A 21,163-nucleotide genomic window follows, 5' to 3' on the forward strand; every position below is an offset into this window, starting at 1 on the left:
TGTGATTTATTGTTTTATATGTTAGTATTTTTTATAAATTTTTATAGATTTCCTAGAATAAAAATGAAATGCATCCAGTTTTTATCTAAATTACTTATCAACAGTAAATAAGGTATTATTCTAAATACTGTGATGGCTTTCTTTTTACAAATAAGTGAAATTCTGGGCATTGGAAGTTTATAGTATCTAAGGAATTATAAAAATTCCCTTCTTAAGGATATGTATTTTTTTTTCTCTCTCTATCCCTTCTCTAAAATATATGTCCTTATAATTATTTACTGTCAAAATATAAACAATTTCCATAGGTATTTGAGAATTTTATAACCCAGATGAATTCATTAAAAAGTAATGCATTAGACTGTGAACTGGTAAGTGAATTTAGGTGTTAGCTACTTGAATGTTCAGGGCTTCCCAGGTGTCTCAGTGGTAAAGAATCCACCTACCAGTGCAAGAGATGAAGCTTCGTTCCCTGGTCCAGGATGATCCCCTGAAGAAGAAAATGGTAACCCACTCCAGTATTCTTGCCTGGAGAACCCCATGGACAGAGAGCCTGCCGGGCTACAGTGACTGAACATCATCATCATCATTTGAATTTGAAATAATTTACAAATGAATTAAACTAGATATCACATCTGTTTTTCTTATCTTTCCTATTTGAAGGAATTAGCTGAACAACTTAAAGCCCAACTTGATAAGGCAAATAAATTCCAAGACACTATAACACAGATGTCATCAAAAAAATCTAGGGTAGAGGTAAGTAGTAACAATTTGTTTATAGGTAGCCAATTCCCTTGTGTAATACTTCTACTTAGCAGTGGTACTATTTAATGTTAAATGTGTCTATATCTCTTGTTGATGTGTTTATATGTATTTATGCTTGTTTTCTTGTTTTTAATATTTATTTTCACATGTATTCGCTTATCTTATACCATTGTGTCCTAGTGGACAAAAGCCTGGGTCTAGGGTCATGGGGGCCTGGTTTTATTCTGGGCTCTGCCATTTACTGACTAACCTTGCACAAGTCAAGCTGGTCATTGACTTTCTTCTGTCCAGAATGAGACACTTGAATTTGGTATCCTTCTCATATAAAATATTTTGTTCTAGGATTCGTTCACCTATCTGTTGGTCAATAAAACAGATAAAAGCATCTGTCTTTGCAGAGTTTTATTTGAACAGGAAGAGAGAGGTAATGAGTGATAAAGATAGTAATCTATACACTATAGTAGAAAGTTATATATCCTAAGCAGGGCGGAGGGAATCTTGAGTGCCAGGTATGCTGTATGTTTATGTGTGTGTGTGTCTTGGGATGCACAGGCTAATTCTCGTTACAAAAGTGACAATGATGCAAGGACTTGAAGTAAGTTAAACAGTGATCTCTGTGTCTCTGAGTGAAGAGGACTGTAGACATAAGGAACAGAAGATTGGATGTGTGTCCAGTATTTAGACAAAATAGCAAGGAGACCAGTGTTGCTGGAGTGAAATGAGTGAAAGAGGAGAAAGTGGAAGATCCAGATTAGAGAGTCTGGGAGGCCAGATCATGTTAAGCTTTAAAGTCATAATAAGGAAGTGGGTTTTTATTCTGGGTGAGAAGTAAAATTGTTTCAGATTTTTGAGGAGAAAATGTATTTTGACAGAACCATCCTGGCTTCTTAGTTAAGAGTAGATTGAAGGAGAATAAGGGCAAACATGGGGTCTAATTAAGCTTTTGCATTAATGCACATAAGAAAGAATAATGAACTTGACTAAGATAGTAGCCAAAGAGATGTTAGAAGTAATTAGATTTTTTCTATGCATAAATGTTTTCCATGTATATTTTGAAGGAGAGCTGACTTGATTATTGTGATGGTTAGATGGGAGAGGAATATGAATTAGTGCTGAGAATCTTTGTATCTAAGGTCATCAAAGATGTTTTCTGTTTTGGCAATGTCTTGGTCTGGTTTTGATTATCAGGATGATGGTGGCTTTATAGGATGAATTTAGGAGTGTTTCTTCCTCTTCAGTCTTTTTGAAGTGTTTGAGAAGAATCACTATAAGCTCTTATTTGTGTATCTGGCAGAATTTCCCAGGGAAACCATCTGGTCCTGGACTTGTTTTTTGCAGGGAGGTTTTTTATTTTTACAGATTTGATTTCAGTTCTAGTGAAATGGATCAGTCTGTTCCAAATTATCTACTTTTTGGTTCAGTTTTGGTAGGCTGTGTGTTTCTAGAAACTTGTCCAATTCTTCTAGGTTGTACAGTTTGTTGGCATATAATTGTTCATAGTATTTTCTTTTGGTACTTTTGTATTCTGCAATATTGGTTATTATTTCTCCCATTTTATTTCCTCTTATTCTTTTTTGGGGGAGGTGGGGGTGGGGTTGGGGGGCGGTGGTCCTGTCTCTTTTCTTAAAGTTTGTGGCCAGAGATTTGTTGATTTTGTTTATTCTTTCAAAGAACCAGCTCTGGGTTTTATTGATATATTTCTATTTTTAAAAAATCCTTTATTTATTTATTCTCTGACCTTTATTATTTCCTTCCTTATCCTGTCTTTAGGTTTTGTTTGTTGTGTAATTCTTTTAGGTGATAAGTTGTGTTGCTTATTTGTGATTTTTCTTGTTTTTCGAGAAAGGCTTGTATCGCTGTGAACTTCTCTGTGCTTTGGCTGCATCCCATAGGTTTTCTATGGTTGCGTTTTCATTGTTATTTATCTCAAGATATTTTTTAACTTCCTCTCGATTTCAGCATGACCCTTAGTTTGTAAGCAGTATGTTGTTTAGTCTCCATATTATTGTTTTTTTCCTCGTTTCTCATTCAGTATTTGATTTCTAGTTTCACGCAATTGTGGTCAGAAAAGATGCTTGAAATGATTTTTATCCTCAAATTTCTTGAGGATTGTTTGTCTTAGTTTACGGTGAATTCTAGAGAGTGTTCTATTCACACTTGAAAAGAATTTCTTTTTTTTTTTTTGATATAGAGTCCTGAAAACATAAATGAGGTTTAACTGTTCTGTTGTATCATTTAGAATCTCTGTTGCCTTATTGATTTTCTGTTTGGAAGCTCTATCCATTTATCAATGGATAAATTGAGTTTTGTAGTAAGTCTCATACTATTTTTGTATTCCCATCATTTTCTCCCTTTATGTTTGTTCAGTTCAGTTCAGTTCAGTTCAGTCGCTCAGTCGTGTCCGACTCTCTGCGACCCCACGAACTGCAACACGCCAGGCCTCTCTGTCCATCACCAACTCCCGGAGTCTACCCAAACCCATGTTCATCGAGTCGGTGATGCCATCCAACCATCTCATCCTCTGTCATCCCTTTCTCCTCCCGCCCCCAATCCTACCCAGCATTAGAGTCTTTTCCAATGAGTCAACCCTTCGCATGAGGTGGCCAAAGTATTGGAGTTTCAGCTTCAACATCAGTCCTTCCAATGAACACCCAGGATTGATCTCTTTTAGGATGGATTGATTGGGTCTCCTTGCAGTCCAAGGGACTCTCAAGAGTCTTCTCCAACACCACAGTTCAAAAGCATCAATTCTGCGGCGCTCAGCTTTCTTCACCGTCCAACTCTCACATCCATACATGACCACTGGAAAAACCATAGCCTTGACTAGACGGACTTCTGTTGGCAAAGTAATGTCTCTGCTTTTAAACATGCTATCTAGGTTGGCCATAACCTTCCTTCCAAGGAGTAAGCGTCTTTTAATTTCATGGCTGCAGTCACCATCAGCAGTGATTCTGTAGCTCAAAAAAGTAAAGTCTGACACTGTTTCCACTGTTTCCCCATCTATTTCCCATGAAGTGATGGGACCAGATGCCATGATCTTAGTTTTCTGAACGTTGAGCTTTAAGCCAACTTTTTCACTCTCCTCCTTCACCTTCATCAAGAGGCTCTTTAGTTCTTCTTCACTTTCTGCCATAAGAGTGGTGTCATCCACATATCTGAGGTTATTGATATTTCTCCCGGCAATCTTGATTCTAGCTTGTGTTTCTTCCAGCCCAACGTTTCTCATGATGTACTCTGCATATAAGTTAAATAAGCAGGGTGACAATATACAGCCTTGACGTACTCCTTTTCCTATTTGGAACCAGTCTGTTTTTCCATGTCCAGTTCTAACTGTTGCTTCCTGACCTGCATACAGGTTTCTCAAGAGACAGGTCAGATGGTCTGGTATTCCCATCTCTTTCAGAATTTTCCACAGTTTATTGTGATCCATACAGTCAAAGGCTTTGGCATAGTCAATAAAGCTGTTAGTATATGTTTATTACTTTGGGTGTTCCTGTATTGGTTGCATATATGTTAATGACTGTAAAGTCATCTTCTTTTGTAGACCCTTTTATTAGTATATGGGGTTCCCTTGTGGCTCGGCTGGTAAATAACCCGCCTACAATGCAGGAGCCCTGGGTTCGATCCCTGGGTTGGGAAGATCCCCTGGAGAAGGGGAAGGCTACCCACTCCAGTATTCTGGACTGGAGAATTCCATGGACTGTATAGTCCATGGGGTCGCAAAGAGTTGGACACGACTGAGCGACTTTCACTTTCATTTTATTATTATATAGCATTCTTCTTCATCTCTCTTTATATCCATTGCTTTAAAGTCTATGTTGTTTGAGAAGAGTATTGGTAACCCCGCTTTCTTGCAGTTATGTTTGCATGAGCTATCATTCTCCATCCCATCATGTTCAATGTGTGTCTTTTGCCCTAAAGTTGCTTTTCTGTAGGTAGTTTATTGTAGGCTCTTCTTTTATCATCCAATCAGCCTTTCTGTGTCTTTTTTTTTAATTTATTTTTTTATTGAAGGATAATTGCTTTACAGAATTTTGCTGTTTTCTGTCAAACCTCAACATGAATCAGCCATAGGTATACATATATCCTCTCCCTTTTGAACCTCCCTCCCATCTCCCTCCCCATCCCACCCTCTAGGTTGAAACAGAGCCCAGTTTGAGTTTCCTGAGCCATACAGCAAATTCCCATTGGATATCTAGTTTACATATGGTAATGTAAGTTTCCATGTTACTCTTTCCATATGTCTCACCCTCTTCTCCCCTCTCCCCATGTCCATAAGTCTATTCTCTATGTCTGTTTCTCCGTTGCTGCCCTTTAAATAAATTCTTCAGTACCATATTTCTAGACTCCGTTTATATGCACTAGAATACGATATTTATCCTTCTCTTTCAGACTCACTTCACTCTGTATAATAGGTTCTAGGTTCATCCACCTCATCAGAACTGACTCAAATGTGTTCCTTTTTATGGCTGAATAATATTCCATTGTGTATATGTACCACAACTTCTTTATCCATTCATGTCGATGGACATCTAGGTTGCTTCCATGTCCTAGCTGTTGTAAATGGCTGTTGTAAGTAGTGCTGCGGTAAACAATGGGATACATGTGTCTTTTTCAGTTTTGGTTTCCTCAGGCTATATGCCTAGGAGTGGGATTGCTGGGTCATATGGTGATTTTATTCCTAGTTTTTTAAGGAATCTCCATACCATCTTCCATAGTGAATACCTCAGTTTACATTCCCACCATCAGTACAAGAGCGTTCCCATTTCTGCACACCCTCTCCAGCATTTATTGTTTGTAGAGTTTCTGATGATGCCCCTTCTGTCCAGTGTGAGGTAATATGTCACTGTGGTTTTGATTCTCATTTCTCTAATAATGAGCAATGTTGAACATCTTTTCATGTGTTCGTTAGCCATCTGTATGTCTTCTTTGGAGAAATGTCTGCTTAGGTTTTTTTCCCACTTTTTGATTGGGTTGTTTGTTTTTCTAGCATTGAGTTGTATGAGCTGTTTGTATATCTTGGAAATTAATTCTTTGTTAGTTGTTTCCTTTGCTATTATTTTCTCCCATTCTCAGGGCTTTTTTTTTCACCTTACTTATAGTTGCCTTTGATATGCAAAAGCTTTTAAGTTTAATCATGTCCCACTTATTTACTTCTGTTTTTATTTCCATTTCTCTGGGAGGTGGGTCATAGAGGATCTTGCTTTGATTTATGTCATCAAGTGTTCTGCCTATGTTTTCCTGTAAGAATTTTATAGTTTCTGGTCTTACATTTAGGTCTCTAATCCATTTTGAATTCATCTTTGTGTATGGTGTTAAGAAGTGTTCTGATTTCATCCTTTTACATATAGCTGTGCAGTTTTCCCAGCACCATTTGTTGAAGAGGCTGTCTTTACCCAATTGTATATTCTTGCCTCCTTTGTCAAAAATAAGGTACCCATAGGTGCAAGGGTTTATTTCTGAGGTTTCTATCTTGTTCCATTGGTCTATATTTTTGTACTTGTACCATACTGTCTTCATGGCTGTAGCTTTGTAGTATAATCTGAAGTCAGGAAGGTTGATTCCTCCACCTCCGCTCTTCTTTCTCAAGACCTCTGGCTATTCAGGATCTTTTGTGTTTCCATACGAATTGTGAAATTTTTTCTTCTAGTTCTGTGAGAAATTTCATTGATAATTTGATAGGGATCACATTGAATCTGTAGATTGCATTTGGTAGTATAGTGATTTTCAGATTATTGATTCTTCCTACCCAGAAACATGGAATATCTCTCCATCTGTTTATGTCATCTTTGATTTCTTTAATCAGTGTCTTATAATTTTCTGTGTACAGTTCTTTTTTCTCCTTAGATAAGTTTATTCCTAGATATTTAATTCGTAGGTTTATTCCTAGATATTTAATTCTTTTTGTTGCAGTGGTAAATAGGATTGATTCCTTAATTTTTGTTTCTGATTTTTCATTGTTAGTATATTGAAATGCAAGTGATTTCTGTGTATTGGTTTTGTATCCTGCAACTCTGCTAAATTCACTGATTAGCTCTAATAATTTTCTGATACTATCTTTAGGGTTCTCTATGTACAGTATCATGTGATGTGCAAACAATGAGAGCTTTACTTCTTCTTTTCTGATCTCGATTTGTTTTATTTCTTTTCCTTCTCTGATTGCTGTAGCTAGGACTTCCTAAACTATGTTGAATAATAGTGGTGAAATTGGACACCCTTATCTTGTTCCTGATCTTAGGGGGAATGCTTTAGTTTTTCACCACTGAGAATAACATTTGCTGTAGGCTTATCATGTATGGCCTTTACTATGTTGAGGTAGGTTCCTTCTATAGTTGGTCATAGTAGTCTCATAATCCTTTGTATTTCTACATTTTCTCTTGTAACCTTTACTTTTTCATCTCTAATTTTGTTGATTTGATTCTTCTCTCTTATTTTCTTGATCAGTCTGGTTAAAGGTTTGTCAATTTTGTTTATCTTCTCCAAGAACTGGTTTTTAGTTTTATTAATCTTTAGTATTATTTCTTTCATTTCTTTTTCATTTATTTCTGCTTGGATCTTTATAATTTCTTTCCTCTGCTAATTCTGTTTTTTTTTTTTGTTCTTTTCCCCGTTGTTTTAGGTGTAAAGTTAAGTTGTCCATTCAATATTTTCTTGTTTCTTGAAGTAGAATTGTATTGCTATAAACTTCTCTTAGAACTGCTTTTGCTCCATCACATAGGTTTTGAGTTGTCATGTTTTCATTGTCATTTGTTTCTAGGAATTTTTTGATTTCCCTTTTGACTTCTTCAGTAACCTGTTGGTTATTTAGAAAAATATTGTTTAATCTCCATCTGTTCATGTTTTTTATAGTTCTTTTCTTGTAGTTGATATCTAGTCTCATAGCGTTATGGTTGGAAAAGATGCTTGATACGATTTCAATTTTCTTAAGTTTACTGAGGTTTGATTTGTGACCCAAAATGTGGTCTATTCTGGAGAATGTTCCATGTACACTTGAGAAGGTGTATTCTTCTGCATTGGGGGGAATATCTTGAAGATATCAGTGAGATCCATCTCATTAAGGTATCAATTAAGACTTGTATTTCCTTATTAATTTTCTGTTTTGATGAAATGTCTATTGTTGTGAGTGGGGTGTTAAAATCTCCTACTATTATTGTGCTACTGTCAATTTCTCCTTTTATGTCGGTTAGTGTTTGTTTTATGTACTGAGCTGCTCCTGTGCTGGGTGCATAGGTAATTTACAATTGTTATGTCTTCCTCTTGGATTGATCCCTTGATCATTATGTAGTGTCCTTTCTTATCTCTTGTAATATTCTTCATTTTAAGGTCTACTTTGTCTGATATGAGGATTGCTACCCCAACTTTCTTTTGCTTTCTGTTTGCATGAAATATATTTTTCTGTCCTCTCAGTTTCAGTCCCTATGTCTCTTTAGGTCTGAAATGGGTTCCTTTTAGCCAGTATATATACGGGTCGTGTTTTTGTATCCATTCAGCCAGTCTGTGTCTTGGTTGAAGCATTTCAATCTGTTTACATTTAAAGTAATCATTGATATATATCTTCTTATTGCCATTTTGTTAATTGTTTGGGGTTTGTTTTTGTAGATCTTTTTTCTTCTCTTGTATTTCTTGACTATACAAGTCCCTTTAACATTTGTTGTAAAGCTGGTTTGGTGGTACTGAATTCTCTTAACTTTTGCTTGTCTGAAAATCTTTTGATTTCTCCATCAATTTTGAATGAGATACTTACTTTTACTCTGGTACAATAATCTTGCATGTAGATATTTCCCTTTCAGTACTTCGCACATATTCTGCCATTTCCTTCTGGCTTGTAGAGTTTCTGCTGAAAGATCAACTGCTAAACATATGGGGTTTTCCTTGTATATTAGTTGTTGCTTCTCCCTTGCTGCTTTTAATATTCTTTCTTTGTGTTTAATCTTTTTTAGTTTGATTAGTATGTGTCTTGGCATGTTTCTCCTTTGGTTTATCCTGTATGGGACTCTTTGTGCCTCTTAGACTTGATTGACTATTTCCTTTTCCATGTTGGGTAAATTTTCAACTATGATCTCTTCAAAAATTTTCTCATACCCTTTCTTTTTCTCTTCTTCTTCTGGGACCCCTATATTTTGAATGTTGGTGCATTTGATACTGTCCCAGAGTTCTCTGAGACTATCCTCAGTTCTTTTCATTCTTTTTACTTTTTATGCTCTTCAGAACTTATTTCCACCAGTTCATCTTCCAGCTCACTGATTTGTTCTTCTGCTTCAGATATTCTGCTTTTGATTCCTCCTGGAGTATTTTTAATTTCAGTAATTGTGTTGTTTGTCTCTATATGTTTATTCTTTAATTCTTCTGGGTCTTTGTTAATTGATTCTTTTTTTTTTTTTTATTTTGAGTGTAAATTTATTTGAACACTTTTGAAAAGTTTGACACTCCACTTGGAAATGGAACATGCACAATCCTACATACAATTCGCCTGTCACACTCCTAGGTAGATACTCTCAAGAAACTTTTCAAAATGGATCTGACAACAATTGAGAAGACTCAGCCCTTGGAGCCTACAGCGTATATTTGGATCGTTTCCAGTTTGGGGCTGTTACCATGCTGCTGCAATGCTGCTCAAATAAATGAATATTCTGATACATGTCTCCTAAACACATGTGTTAATTGATTCTTGCATTTTCTCCTTTCTGTTTTCAAGAATTTTGATCATCTTTTCTATCACTATACTGAATCCTTTTTCAGGTAGTTTGCATATTTCTCATTCATTTATTTGGACTTCTGTGTTTCTAGTTTGTTCCTTCATTTGTGCAGTATTTCTCTGCTTTTTCATTATTTTTTTAAAACTTATTGTGCTTGAGGTCTTCTTTTCCCAGGCTTCAATGTTGAATTATTTCTTCCTTTTGGTTTCTGCCCTCCTAAGGTTGGTTCAGTGGTTTGTGTAAGCTTCGTATAGGGTGAGATTTGTGCTGGACTTTTTTTTTTTTTTTTGGTTTTTCCTCTGATGGGCGAGGTTGAGTGAGGTGGTAATCCTGTCTACTGATGATTGGGTTTATATTTTTTTTTGTTTGTTGTTTGGATGAGGCGTCCTGCACAAGGTGCTACTGGTGGTTGGATGATGCCAGTTCTTGTATTCAGGTAGTTTAATTTGTGGGCGCCCTAACTATTTGATACTTCCTAGGGTTAGTTCTCTGGTAGTCTAGGGTCTTGGAGTCAGTGCTCCCACTCTGAAGGCTCAGAGCTTGATCTGGAGGTCTCCTGGAATCTGGGACTGAGCCACATGAGCTTTCTGCTGGTTTGTTTTTGTTGTTCTGGTTTCCAGCATGCTGGGCTTCTTGTCAGTTCCACTGTGCTGGGTTTCTTTTGTGTTCGGCTTCCATAGCATGAGCTTTTGCCAAATTTGGCTTCTGCCATGCTTGGTCTCCGCCTTGCAGGGTCTGAGCTGAAGTTATTTCAGCCAGGTTACATCCAGGTCATGGCGCCAGATACATTGGGGGAGTGTGTAATTTCCTCAGTTCTGTCTTGCAGCAGCATAGATTTGAAACTGTGGACCAGTGTTACAGCTTGGTTACAGCTCAGAGAGCACAATGTTCCTCTTTCAAGCATCAGAACCTTCTGGTTTAGTTTCTTTATGCTGCTCACATCTCTTCAGATTTTCTGCTGTTGACTAATCACTGTGGAAATTCTGCCATCCCGCTGCCTGCTGAGCCTGCCCACCAGCCTGCAGTGCCTCCCCAGGGCTGCCAGGCCCACACTTCTGTTCTCTTTTTCTCTAAATTTTTTTAGATTTAATTTCATTACTCTAAATTTTTTTTCATATGAATTTCTTGTCTCCTCTTTATTTGGTTGTTCTAGTAGATTTTTATCTTTGTTGTTCATCTACAAGGTTGAAGGTATCTGTAAGTTGAGATATGCTTTAAAATATGACACTATTAATTAATACTAGTTGATTAATAGTGAAAATACATAATATTGTGTGTGCATGTAAGATTGAAAATTTGGATGCATTTTTTTCCCTTTCTGTTTCAACAGGGAAAGTAAATCTCTAGTTAATGAAATTGAAATAGTTTTTTTTAATAATTAATTCTTTTTGGAGAGATAGACTGAAAGGCGAATAATTTGCTTAGTCTTGTTTTGAATTGATTTTTAATGAAGTTGTTAGCTAGTATACTTTATGTCATTTTTTATTAGGACCTTTTCAGTAAAATTCTGTTTTTATCATAGAATGCAGTTGGTGTATATTTGAATAAAAGTTCATGGGAATAACTTCTTTTGAAGAGTAGAAGTGAAAATCATTTGAGGACTGTTAATCAAAAGAATAGAAGTTATGTGGAATACCATTGTGGTAGATAATTCAACAAGTTCATTTTGTCATTTAATTGCTTTCAAGGTTTGGTAGGGTCTTTACTATTTTTTTGTACCTTAAGCCTATACAGTCTTTGTCAGTACACTTCAGTTATGGTTTGAAGGGGACAAGATGTAGAATTTCAGTCTCCTTCTGCTATGATAGAATTGCTATTCTTTTTTTTTTAATTTTTTTATTGTAGCATCGTTGATTAACAATGGTGTCTTAGTTTCTTGTGTACAGCAGACTGATTCAGTTTATACATATACATGTGTCAATCCTTTTTGAAATTCTTTTCTGATTTAGTTTATTACAGAATATTTAGCAGAGTTCCCTATGCTATACAGTAGTTCTTTGTTGGTTATGTTTTAAAAGTAGTGCATTTATGTCAGTCCCAAGCTCCCAATCTATCCCTTCCACCTACCCTTCCCTACTGGTAACCATAAGCTTGTTCTCTAAGTCTGTGAATCTGTTTCTGTTTTGTAAATAAATTCGTTGGTGCCCCCTCTTTTTTTTTTTTTTAGGATTTCACATATAAGCGGTATTACATGTATTGTTCTTTCAGTGTGTAAGTTATTTCACTCAGTATGACATTCACTAGGTCTATCTATTTTGCTGCAAATTGCATTTTTTTAATTGCTAAGTGATATTCTACTCTGGAAACAGTGTCAGACTTTATTTTTTTGGGCTCCAAAATCACTGCTGATGGTGATTGCAGCCATGAAATTAAAAGACGCTTACTCCTTGGAAGGAAGGTTATGGCCAACCTAGATAGCTTATTTAAAAGCAGAGGCATTACTTTGCCAACAAAAGTCCGTCTGGTCAAGGCTATGGTTTTTCCAGTGGTCATGTATGGATGTGAGAGTTGGACGGTGAAGAAAGCTGAGCGCTGCAGAATTGATGCTTTTGAACTGTGGTGTTGGAGAAGACTCTTGAGAGTCCCTTGGACTACAAGGAGATCCAATCAATCCATGCTAAAAGAGATCAATCCTGGGTGTTCATTGGAAGGACTGATGTTGAAGCTGAAACTCCAATACTTTGGCTACCTCATGCGAAGAGGTGACTCATTGGAAAAGACCCTAATGCTGGGTAGGATTGGGGGCAGGAGGAGAAGGGAACGACAGAGGATGAGATGGTTGGATGGCATCACCAACTCGATGGACATGGGTTTGGGTAGACTCCGGGAGTTGGTGATGGACAGAGAGGCCTGGCGTGCTGCAATGCATGGGGTTGCAAAGAGTCGGACACGACTGAGCGACTGAACTGAACTGATTCTACTCTAAATGTATATCGTATGGTCTTATCCATGCTTCTGTTGATGGACATTTAGGTTACATCCATGTCCTTGCCATTGTAAATAGTGGTGCAGCGTATATTGGGTTGCTTGGGTCTTTTTGAATTACGGCTTTCTCAGTGTGTATGCCCAGTAGTGGGATTTCTGGCTCCTACGGTGGTTCTGTTTTTAGTTTTTAGAGGAATCTCCACACTTTTTTCCATAGTGGCTGTATCAATTTACATTCCCACCAACAGTGCCTGCACTCGCTCCAGCTTTTACTATTTGTAGATTTTTTGACAACGGCTATTTTGACTGATGTGAGATGACATCTCATTGTAGTTTTGATTTGCATTTCTCTAGTAATTATATTCGGCGTCTTTTCAGATGTGCCTCTTTACCATTTATATGTCTTCTTTGGCAAAATGTCTGTTTAAGTCATCTACCCTTTTTTGATTGTGGTTTTTATTTTTATTTTTTTTAATATTGAGCTACATGAGCTGTTTGTAAATTTTAGGGATTAATCCCTTACTGGCCTCATTGTTTGCAAATATTTTCTCCCATTCTGTTGATTGTCTTTTCATATTACTCTGGGAGACAGCTTCAAGAAGATAGTACTGTGATTTACTTCAAAGAGTGTTCTGCCTATGGTTTCCTCTAAGAGTTTTTATAGAATCTGGTCATACATTTATGTTTTTAGTTGTGTTGAGTTTATTTTTGTGTATGGTGATAAAGAATGTTCCAGTTTCCTTTTTTTACATGTAGCTGTTCAGTCTTCTTAGGAACTTTTTGAAGAGAGTGTGTTCCTTCCCTTATATAGTTTTGCCCTTGTTGTAATAGATTAATTGACCATATGTGTGTGGGTTTATTTGTGGGTTTTCTGTCCTGTTCCATTGATCTATATTTCTGTTCTTACGCCAGTACCATACTGTTTTGATGTCTGTAGCTTTGTAGTATAGTCTGAAGTAAGGGATTCTGATTCCTCCAGCACCATTTTTCTTTCTCAAGATTCATTTTGCTTTTCAAGGTCTTTTGTGTTTCCATGCAAAATTTTTTTTTCTTTTTGTTCTAAAAAATGCCATTGGTAATTTGGTAGGAATTGCATTCAATCTTTATAGATTGACTTATGCAGTATTGTCATTTTGATGGTATTGATTCTTCCAAACCAAGAACATGGTATATCTTCTCATCTGTTTGTATCATGTTTGATTTTTTTCATCATTGTCTTGTTTTTGAAGTTTACGTCTATTGTCTCAGGTTGGTTTATTTCTATGTGTTTGTTTCTTTTTGACGTGCTGATAAATCGGATGGTTTCTTTAATTTCTCTTTCTGGTCTTTTGTTTTTAGTGTGTAGATGTATAACAAATTTCTATGTTTTAATTTTGTATACTGTAACTTTACCTATCATTGATGAAATCTAGAAGTTCTCTGGTAGCATCTTTAAGATTTTCTATGTATAATATCATGTCATCTGCAAATAGTGACAGTTTAATTTCTTCTTTTCCAATCTGGATTTCTTTCATTTCATTTTCTTCTTCAAATGCGGTGGCTTGAATTTGCAAAACTCTGTTGAATGAAAGTGGCAAAAGTGGACATCCTTGTCTTGTTACTCATCTTAGAGGAAATGCTTTCATCTTTGCACCCATAAGTATAACGTTGGCTATAGGTTTGTTATTAATGGCTTTTATTATGTTGAGACATGTTCCATCTATGCCCACTTTCTGGAAGGTTGTTTTTTTATTTTTGTATCATAAATGGGTGTTGAATTCTGTCAAAAGCTTTTTCTCCACCTATTGATATGTCTGTGTGGTTTTTATTCTTAAGTTTGTTGATGTAATGTATCACTGATTTATTTGAAAATATTGAAAATTATTTGCATCCCTGGGAGAAATCCCACTTAGTCATGGTGTATGACCCCTTTAATATTGTGTTGGATTCAGCTTGCTAGTATTTTGTTGAACATTTTTGTGTCTATGTTCATCAGTGATATTGGCCCATAATTTTCTTTTTTTTGTAGTCATCTGTGTCTCATTTTGGCATTATGGTTATGGTGGCGTCATAGAATGACTTTGGGACTGTTCCTTTGCAGTTTTTCAAAATAGTCTGAGAAGAATAGATGTTAACTCTTTTCTAAATGTAGATGTTAACTCTTCTCTAAATGTTTGGTAGAATTTGCCTATGAAGCCATTTGTTGCTGGAGTTTTATTTGTTGGAAGATTTTTAATCATCATTTCAATTCACTACTTGTAATTAGTCTATTTATATTTCCATTTCTATGATGGAAGAAGATTCATGGGAGATTGTACCTTTCTAAGAATGTCTTCATTTCTTCTAGCTTGTCCATATTATTGGCATCTAGTTGCTTGAGGTAGTCTTTTATGAGACTTTTAATTCTTGTAGTCAATTATAACTTCTCCTTTTTTATTTCTAATTTGATTGATTTGAACCCACTCCCTCTTCTCCTTGATGCATCTGGCTAAAGGTTTATCCATTTTGTTTTCAAAGAACCAGGTTTTAGTTTTACTGATCTTTCTATTTTTAAAAAATTTTTTATTTCATTTATTTCTGCCCTGATCTTTATGATTTCTTTCCTTCTACTAACTTTGAGTTTTGTTTGTTCCTCTTTTTCAGGGTTGTTTTCATTGTAAGGTTAGGTGGTTTATTTGTGGTTTTTCTTTTTTCCTGATGTAATATTGTATTATCTTAAACTTCATTCTTAGAACTTCTTTTTCACATCCCATAGGTTTTGGATGGTTGGGCTTCATTTTTCTTTGTCTCTAGATATTTTTATTTTCCTGTTTGATTTCTTCATTGATCCAGTGGTTGTTTAGCAACATATTGTTTAGCCTCCATGTATTTGTGTTTTTAGATTTTTTTCTTGTGTTGATGTCCAATCTCATAGTGTTGTGGTAAGAAAAGATGCTTGATATGATTTTAGTTTTCTTAAATTTACTGAGGCTTGATTTGTGATCCGTGATGTGATCTCTTCTGGGGCATGTTCTTGTGCACTTGAGAAGAAAATATATTCTACTGCTTTTGGATGCAATTCTCTATAAATACCAGTTAAGTCTGTGTAGTGTAATCTGTCATTTAAGGCTTGTGTTTCCTTTTGATCTTCTGTCTGGATGATCTGTTAACTGAGGAAAGAGTTAAAGTTTCCTAGTATTATTGTGTTGTCGATTTCTCCTTTTATGACTGTTAGCATTTGTATTATTGGGGTGCTCCTACATTAGGTACATGTGTATTTATAATTTTTATGTCTTCTTGGATTGATCATTTTGTAGTGTCCTTTCTTGTCTCTTGTAACAGTCTGTGATTTAAAGTCTGTTTTTTCTGATATGAGTATTGCTACTCCAGCTTTCTTTTGATTTCCATTTGCATGACATACCTGTTTCCATCTTCTTGCTTTCAGCTTGTATATGTTTCTAGATCTGAAGTAGGTCTTTGTAGACAGCATATACACTGATCTGTTTTTTAATATCCATTCAACCAGTCTTTGTTTTGTGATGTAGCATGCCAGGGACCTCTGTCCTCCCCGATCTCCCAGAGTTTGCTCAAATTCTTGTTCATTGAGTTGGTGATGCTGTCTGACAGTCTCATCCTCAGCCACCCCCTTCCTTTTTTACCTTCAGTCTTTCCCAGCATCAGAGTCTTTTCCAATGAGTCAACTCTTTGCATCAGGTGGCCAAAGTATTGGAATCTCATGCTGTTGAAAATCTGAGCCACAGCCGCCAACCCCCAACCCCCATCCCTGGGAGACCCTCTAATACTAACAGGGACATCTGGCCCAGTCTCTTAGGAGGTCACTATTTCTTATCCTGTGTTCTGGTATGTATGGAGTCCCTGAGTGCTCCCTTTAAGAATGGAATTTCTGTTTCCCCCAGTACTGTTAAATCACTGAAGGTTTGCCTTCAAAGCAAAATTTCTTGTGGTCTCCTCCTCCCATTGCCAGACCTGCAGGCTGGGAAGCCTGTTGAATGACTCAGGACTTTCACTCCTGTTGGAGAACTTCAGTAGTATAATTTTTTTCCACTTTGTGGATTGGCCCACCCAGTGGGTATGGGATTTGATTTTATTGGTTTTGTGCCCCTCATTCCATCTCATTGTAGCTTCTTTGTCTTTGGGTTTAGAGTATCTTTTTTGGTAGGTTGGGTTTAGAGTATCTTTTTTGGTAGGTTTCAGCATTTTTTTGGTCGATAGTTCTTCAGCAGTTACTTGTGATCTCAAAATTTCTGTAATAAGGGTTGAGCCCACTTATTTCTGCTCTGCCATGGTGTTGACAAGCCAGGATTTTTAAATTGAAGAAACATTTTTTAAATAGACCATCTGCTCTGTAGGAAATGGGCAGTCCCATACAGTGCCTGTTTGAACCATTGGTGTTTTGTCATCTTTTATATTATCTAAATGAAAATTTTATTTGAAGTTTGCTTCTGTGATTATTTTAAAAAGTTAAGTAAACTTTCGATATATTTTCCCATGTTTTCCCTGAAAAGATTATGGTCACTTTACATTATAATAGATGATGAAAGTTCAGGATGCTTTAGATAATCCATAATATTATGTGAAAATAAAATCGTTTTATACTTTTTTGGCTATTAAATATAAGCATTCAGTATTTTTCTCAATAATTTCAGTTGTCACCTCTAAAACTTTATATAGGATGAAGATCAGGAAGAAGTGATCCTTGTCAGGACAGATCATTCTGGAAGAGTCTGGCCTGTAAACACACCAGGAAAACAAGAAGGAAGAAGGAAAAGACAGATTGTATGTTTAACGTATATCTTTTGTTTATTAATTTAGAATTACTTTTTTCCCCTCTGTATCAGATTTACAGTTAATCCTTTAACTACGTGAGTTTGAATTGCTCAGGTCCACTTACACACAGAACTTTTTCAATAAATTACATACTATAGTACTACATATCTGTGGTGGTTTGAACTTGTGGCTATGGAGTATAGTTAAAGGATCAACTATAATCTGATACAAAGGGGAAAAAAGGAATTCACTGCCCCTAACCTTTGCATTGTTCAAGGGTCAACTGTACTTTGAAATATTTTTAGACATGTAGTTCAATAATGCAAACGTTGTTGGCCTTTTGTTGCTCAGTAGTATATGACTCTTTGCAACCTCATGTACTGTAGCCTTCCAGGCTCCTCTGTCCATGGCATTTCCCAGGCAAGAATATTGGAGTGGGTTGCTGTTTCCTTCTCCAGGGGATCTTCCCAACCCAGCAGTCGAACCCATATCTCCTACATTGGCAGGCAGATTCTTTACCTCTGAGCCACCAGAGAAGCCCAATGCAAACATTAAAAGGTAGTAAATAGTGATATTACTTCTTATTATGTCCCTTTGCCTTTTACAAAATGTAATCTAATTCAACAACAGTTGTGAACATTGAATTTTTAGGGAAATCTTAATTTTAATGTTTATTTATTTGACTTTATTTCTAGCTTCTTTTTACATACTCATCATAGCTCTTAGGGAAAACCTTGGTCCCATAGATCTCTTATCTATGTTTGATCCTTTATAAACCTAATTTTGTTTTCTGCCTTCTAGCTGCAGCAGTTAATTTATAGCACTGCCTTGAGGTTTTAAAATGGCAGAAACAACATATTCAGTTTCCCCAAGTTAGATTTTTTGTTTTAAATTTGAAAGATCTTATAAGCAGTAATTGAGTACACAAAAGAGTCATGTAGAATCTTTCTGTCAAATGTTTATGATCTGCCTGTTGAGTGCAAATAGAAATGGGATAGATACCTCTTCTGTGGAAATGGAAGGTATTAGGGTTTTGCAAGAAAAATGTCATAGGAAAATAGTAAAGGTTTGAATTGTATGAAATGACAGAACTGGCCTGGGATTCACAGACACATTGCCGGATGGCATTCAATAATGTTCTTGAATTGCTTACTACTGAGTAATCTAGGTACAGGAGTAAAGGGGTAGACACATTCATTTGGCACTGAGGTTTGCTTTTTGCGTATAATGAAAGGATAAGAGGACCAGAAAGAGATTTGCGTCCAAGGAATGATTGAAGTCATAGAACGTGAGATCCAAGCTTTTGAAGATGAGAGTAGTAACATGGGCATAAAATAATAAGAGGATGGTTCCAAAGAAGTTGAACAGCAGGATTTATTTGGATAAGGGAATCGGAGAGCAGGTTGAGGAGATTTGATTTGATAGGTGATACATAGCACTTTTCTTTTCCACTGATAGGTATGGAACCAACTGAAAGGAAAACCCGGAATTGTTTAGATGAGAGTCAGAATATCAGCTTTGCTTCTGATACAGCTGTTTGAAGTAGATTTGCTTAAAACTTTGCTTTTGTTCTTGATATACTTTCTCGATCTCTGGATAACTCCTAACTTAACTCTACAGTGATATGGATTTTTTACTACAAGGAGGGGAGAGGAAGCATAAAGCAATTCTGCCCTTTGCCTAAAACTCAGAAATCAGATACTATCATGCTTCCATCCCTTGGGAAGAGGAAGATAATGGTACAGAAGAGGCAGGGAGTGTTATTCTAATGGAAATTCTTCCACATGGATGCAGACAGAATAGAAAGAAGCTGGAAGGAAAGATTGAGATCTATGTTGGGATTTTTACTTTTAATGTCAGATTTATAGGTAGTTCATTAAAATACTTCAGACTCGTGTTTTCACTAAACTTACAGTGTTCATTTTGTCATAGATTTCAACTCATGAGGAAAAAGAAAGGGTCAGATACTTTGATGATGATGATAACTTAAGCCTAAATGATTTAGTCAAGAATGAAAAGATGGGAACAGCAGAAAATCACAACAAACTTTTTATGAGAATGACATCTAAGGTAAGATATATTGCTGGGATACCTTTGAATTTTGAGAAATTCAGTCTACTAAGTCTACAGTGATGTACTTTTCAGAGACAGTTGGTTCTCTCTAAACTTTGTTTTATTAAATTAAGTCCTTTGTAAGACATATTAGAAACCTGCATTTTAGAACTGATGTGATTGGGCAGTATACTTCTGGGATTTAGTTTTTTTAAAAATAAGAATTCTGGATTAATGTTATAATGTAGTCTATGAAAATGTTAGTTATATATTTGATCTACCATTTAAGAGAACATTTGGGGCAAGACTTTTAATGTTGACAGCGTGCTGCTACTTAGATTACTAGTCTGTTTTGTCTTGATGTTTCATCAGTTCTTCATAGTTATGCCACAAGTGTATATTTGAAGTAATACGTATTATAAAAAATATTATAAAGAAGGCATCTTGGAATAACCTTAAGTCTATTCATATGAAAATTTTAAGTTCTTTTTAAAGTATATCAATGTTTCATGGATAGTAGGGTGAATTTTTTAATTTCAAATATTAATCTTTGTTGCAAACCCTTCATTGCATTTCCTTTCAAACACTGCCATTAACACTTATTATCAAAGAGACATTTAAATTAGGGTTTGACTCCACTGGGAAAATTTATCTCACTGTATTTACAGCTGAAGTTTTATTGGAACACAGCTATGTTGATTTTATTTACATATAGTCTGAGGCTATTTTCATTTTATAATAGCTTCATTTACATGTAATCTAAGGTCATTTTCACTTGACATGTAGTGTAAGGCTGTTTTCACTTTATAACAGCTGAGCTGAATAGTCGAGACAGAGACTTCATAGCCCACAAGACTGAATATATTTACTGTCTGGCACTTGATTGAACAAATTGCCATCCTTGCTTATGATGCTATTGGTGATGGGAATTTGAACCTAGGTATCGGAGGGATAGGAGGGAGACTTTTTACTGTATACCTTATTAGACTTTTCTTTTTAGCTATATGAATATTTTACCTGGTGGAAAAACTTAACTTAATGAAAACTAGAACAAAAAGTAATCAAGGTATCAGCAAAGCAAAGACCTACTGATTAACACAGTAAACTACACTCAACATTCTGTAACAACCTATAATGGAAAAGAATTCAGAAAAGAACACACACATATACACATACACATATATATGCACACATGTATATAACTGAATCACTCTGCTGCACACCTGAATTCAGTACATTGCAAACCAACCACACTTAATAAGATAAATAAGATTTTAACAGAGTTTTTTAGCATTACCAAAACACCATTATCACATACCCCTAAATTAGCAGTATGTCAGTGGTGTCTAGGAGAAGGCAATGGCAACCCACTCCAATACTCTTGCCTGGAAACTCCCATGGACGGTGAAGCCTGCTAGGCTCCACCGTCCATGGAGTCGCTAAGAGTCAGACACGACTGAGCGACTTCACTTTCACTTTTCACTTTCATGCATTGGAGAAGGAAATGGCAACCCACTCCATTGTTCTTGCCTGGAGAATCCCAGGGATGGCGGAGCCTGGTGGGCTGCCGTCTATGGGGTCGCACAGAGTCGGACACGACTGAAGCGACTTAGCAGCAGCAGCAGCAGCAGCAGCAGCAGTGGTGTCTAACCAAAGATCACTAGGGACACACAGAATCAAGTTGGGTTTATTATATAGCAGCAAAACAGAACGCACACCAGGTTGAACTGTGGGATATTCTCAATAAGAGAGTGTTAGAAAGACTTATTAAAAGAATTTGATTATGTATACATGAAACATACATAATTTTATAAATCATTGTTACCTGTATAAAAATAAATAAAAAAGAAAATTATTTTTTAAAGAGAAGGGAGAAAATAGTTCTCAATATGCTTATTAGCAAATTGGTGGTAAGTTTAATAGAATGTATGCTAATTTTATAGGGAAAGTTGTTCTTAACTTCTCTGTGGTTTAGTTTCCTC

The 21,163-nt window shown here is 36.0% G+C and overlaps 1 protein-coding gene across 5 annotated transcripts in view; it reads left to right on the forward strand.

The window, feature by feature from the left end:
* CWF19L2 (CWF19 like cell cycle control factor 2) overlaps positions 1-21,163 on the forward strand; it is a 135,239-nt gene that overhangs the window by 68,260 nt on the left and 45,816 nt on the right. For all 5 annotated transcript variants that reach the window (XR_014069176.1, XM_081543218.1, XM_081543216.1 and 2 more), the window contains 3 exons: positions 661-753; positions 17,034-17,138; positions 19,062-19,199. Coding sequence is in view for 4 of the 5 variants with exons in the window: in XM_081543218.1 (XP_081399344.1) it covers positions 661-753; positions 17,034-17,138; positions 19,062-19,199 (336 nt within the window). In the remaining variant the exon portion in view is untranslated. The remainder of the gene's footprint in view (positions 1-660; positions 754-17,033; positions 17,139-19,061; positions 19,200-21,163) is intronic.

Source organism: Giraffa tippelskirchi, chromosome 11, assembly GCF_054371585.1.
Source record: "Giraffa tippelskirchi isolate mGirTip1 chromosome 11, T2T-mGirTip1v1.2.pri, whole genome shotgun sequence".
Lineage (NCBI taxonomy): Eukaryota > Metazoa > Chordata > Mammalia > Artiodactyla > Giraffidae > Giraffa > Giraffa tippelskirchi.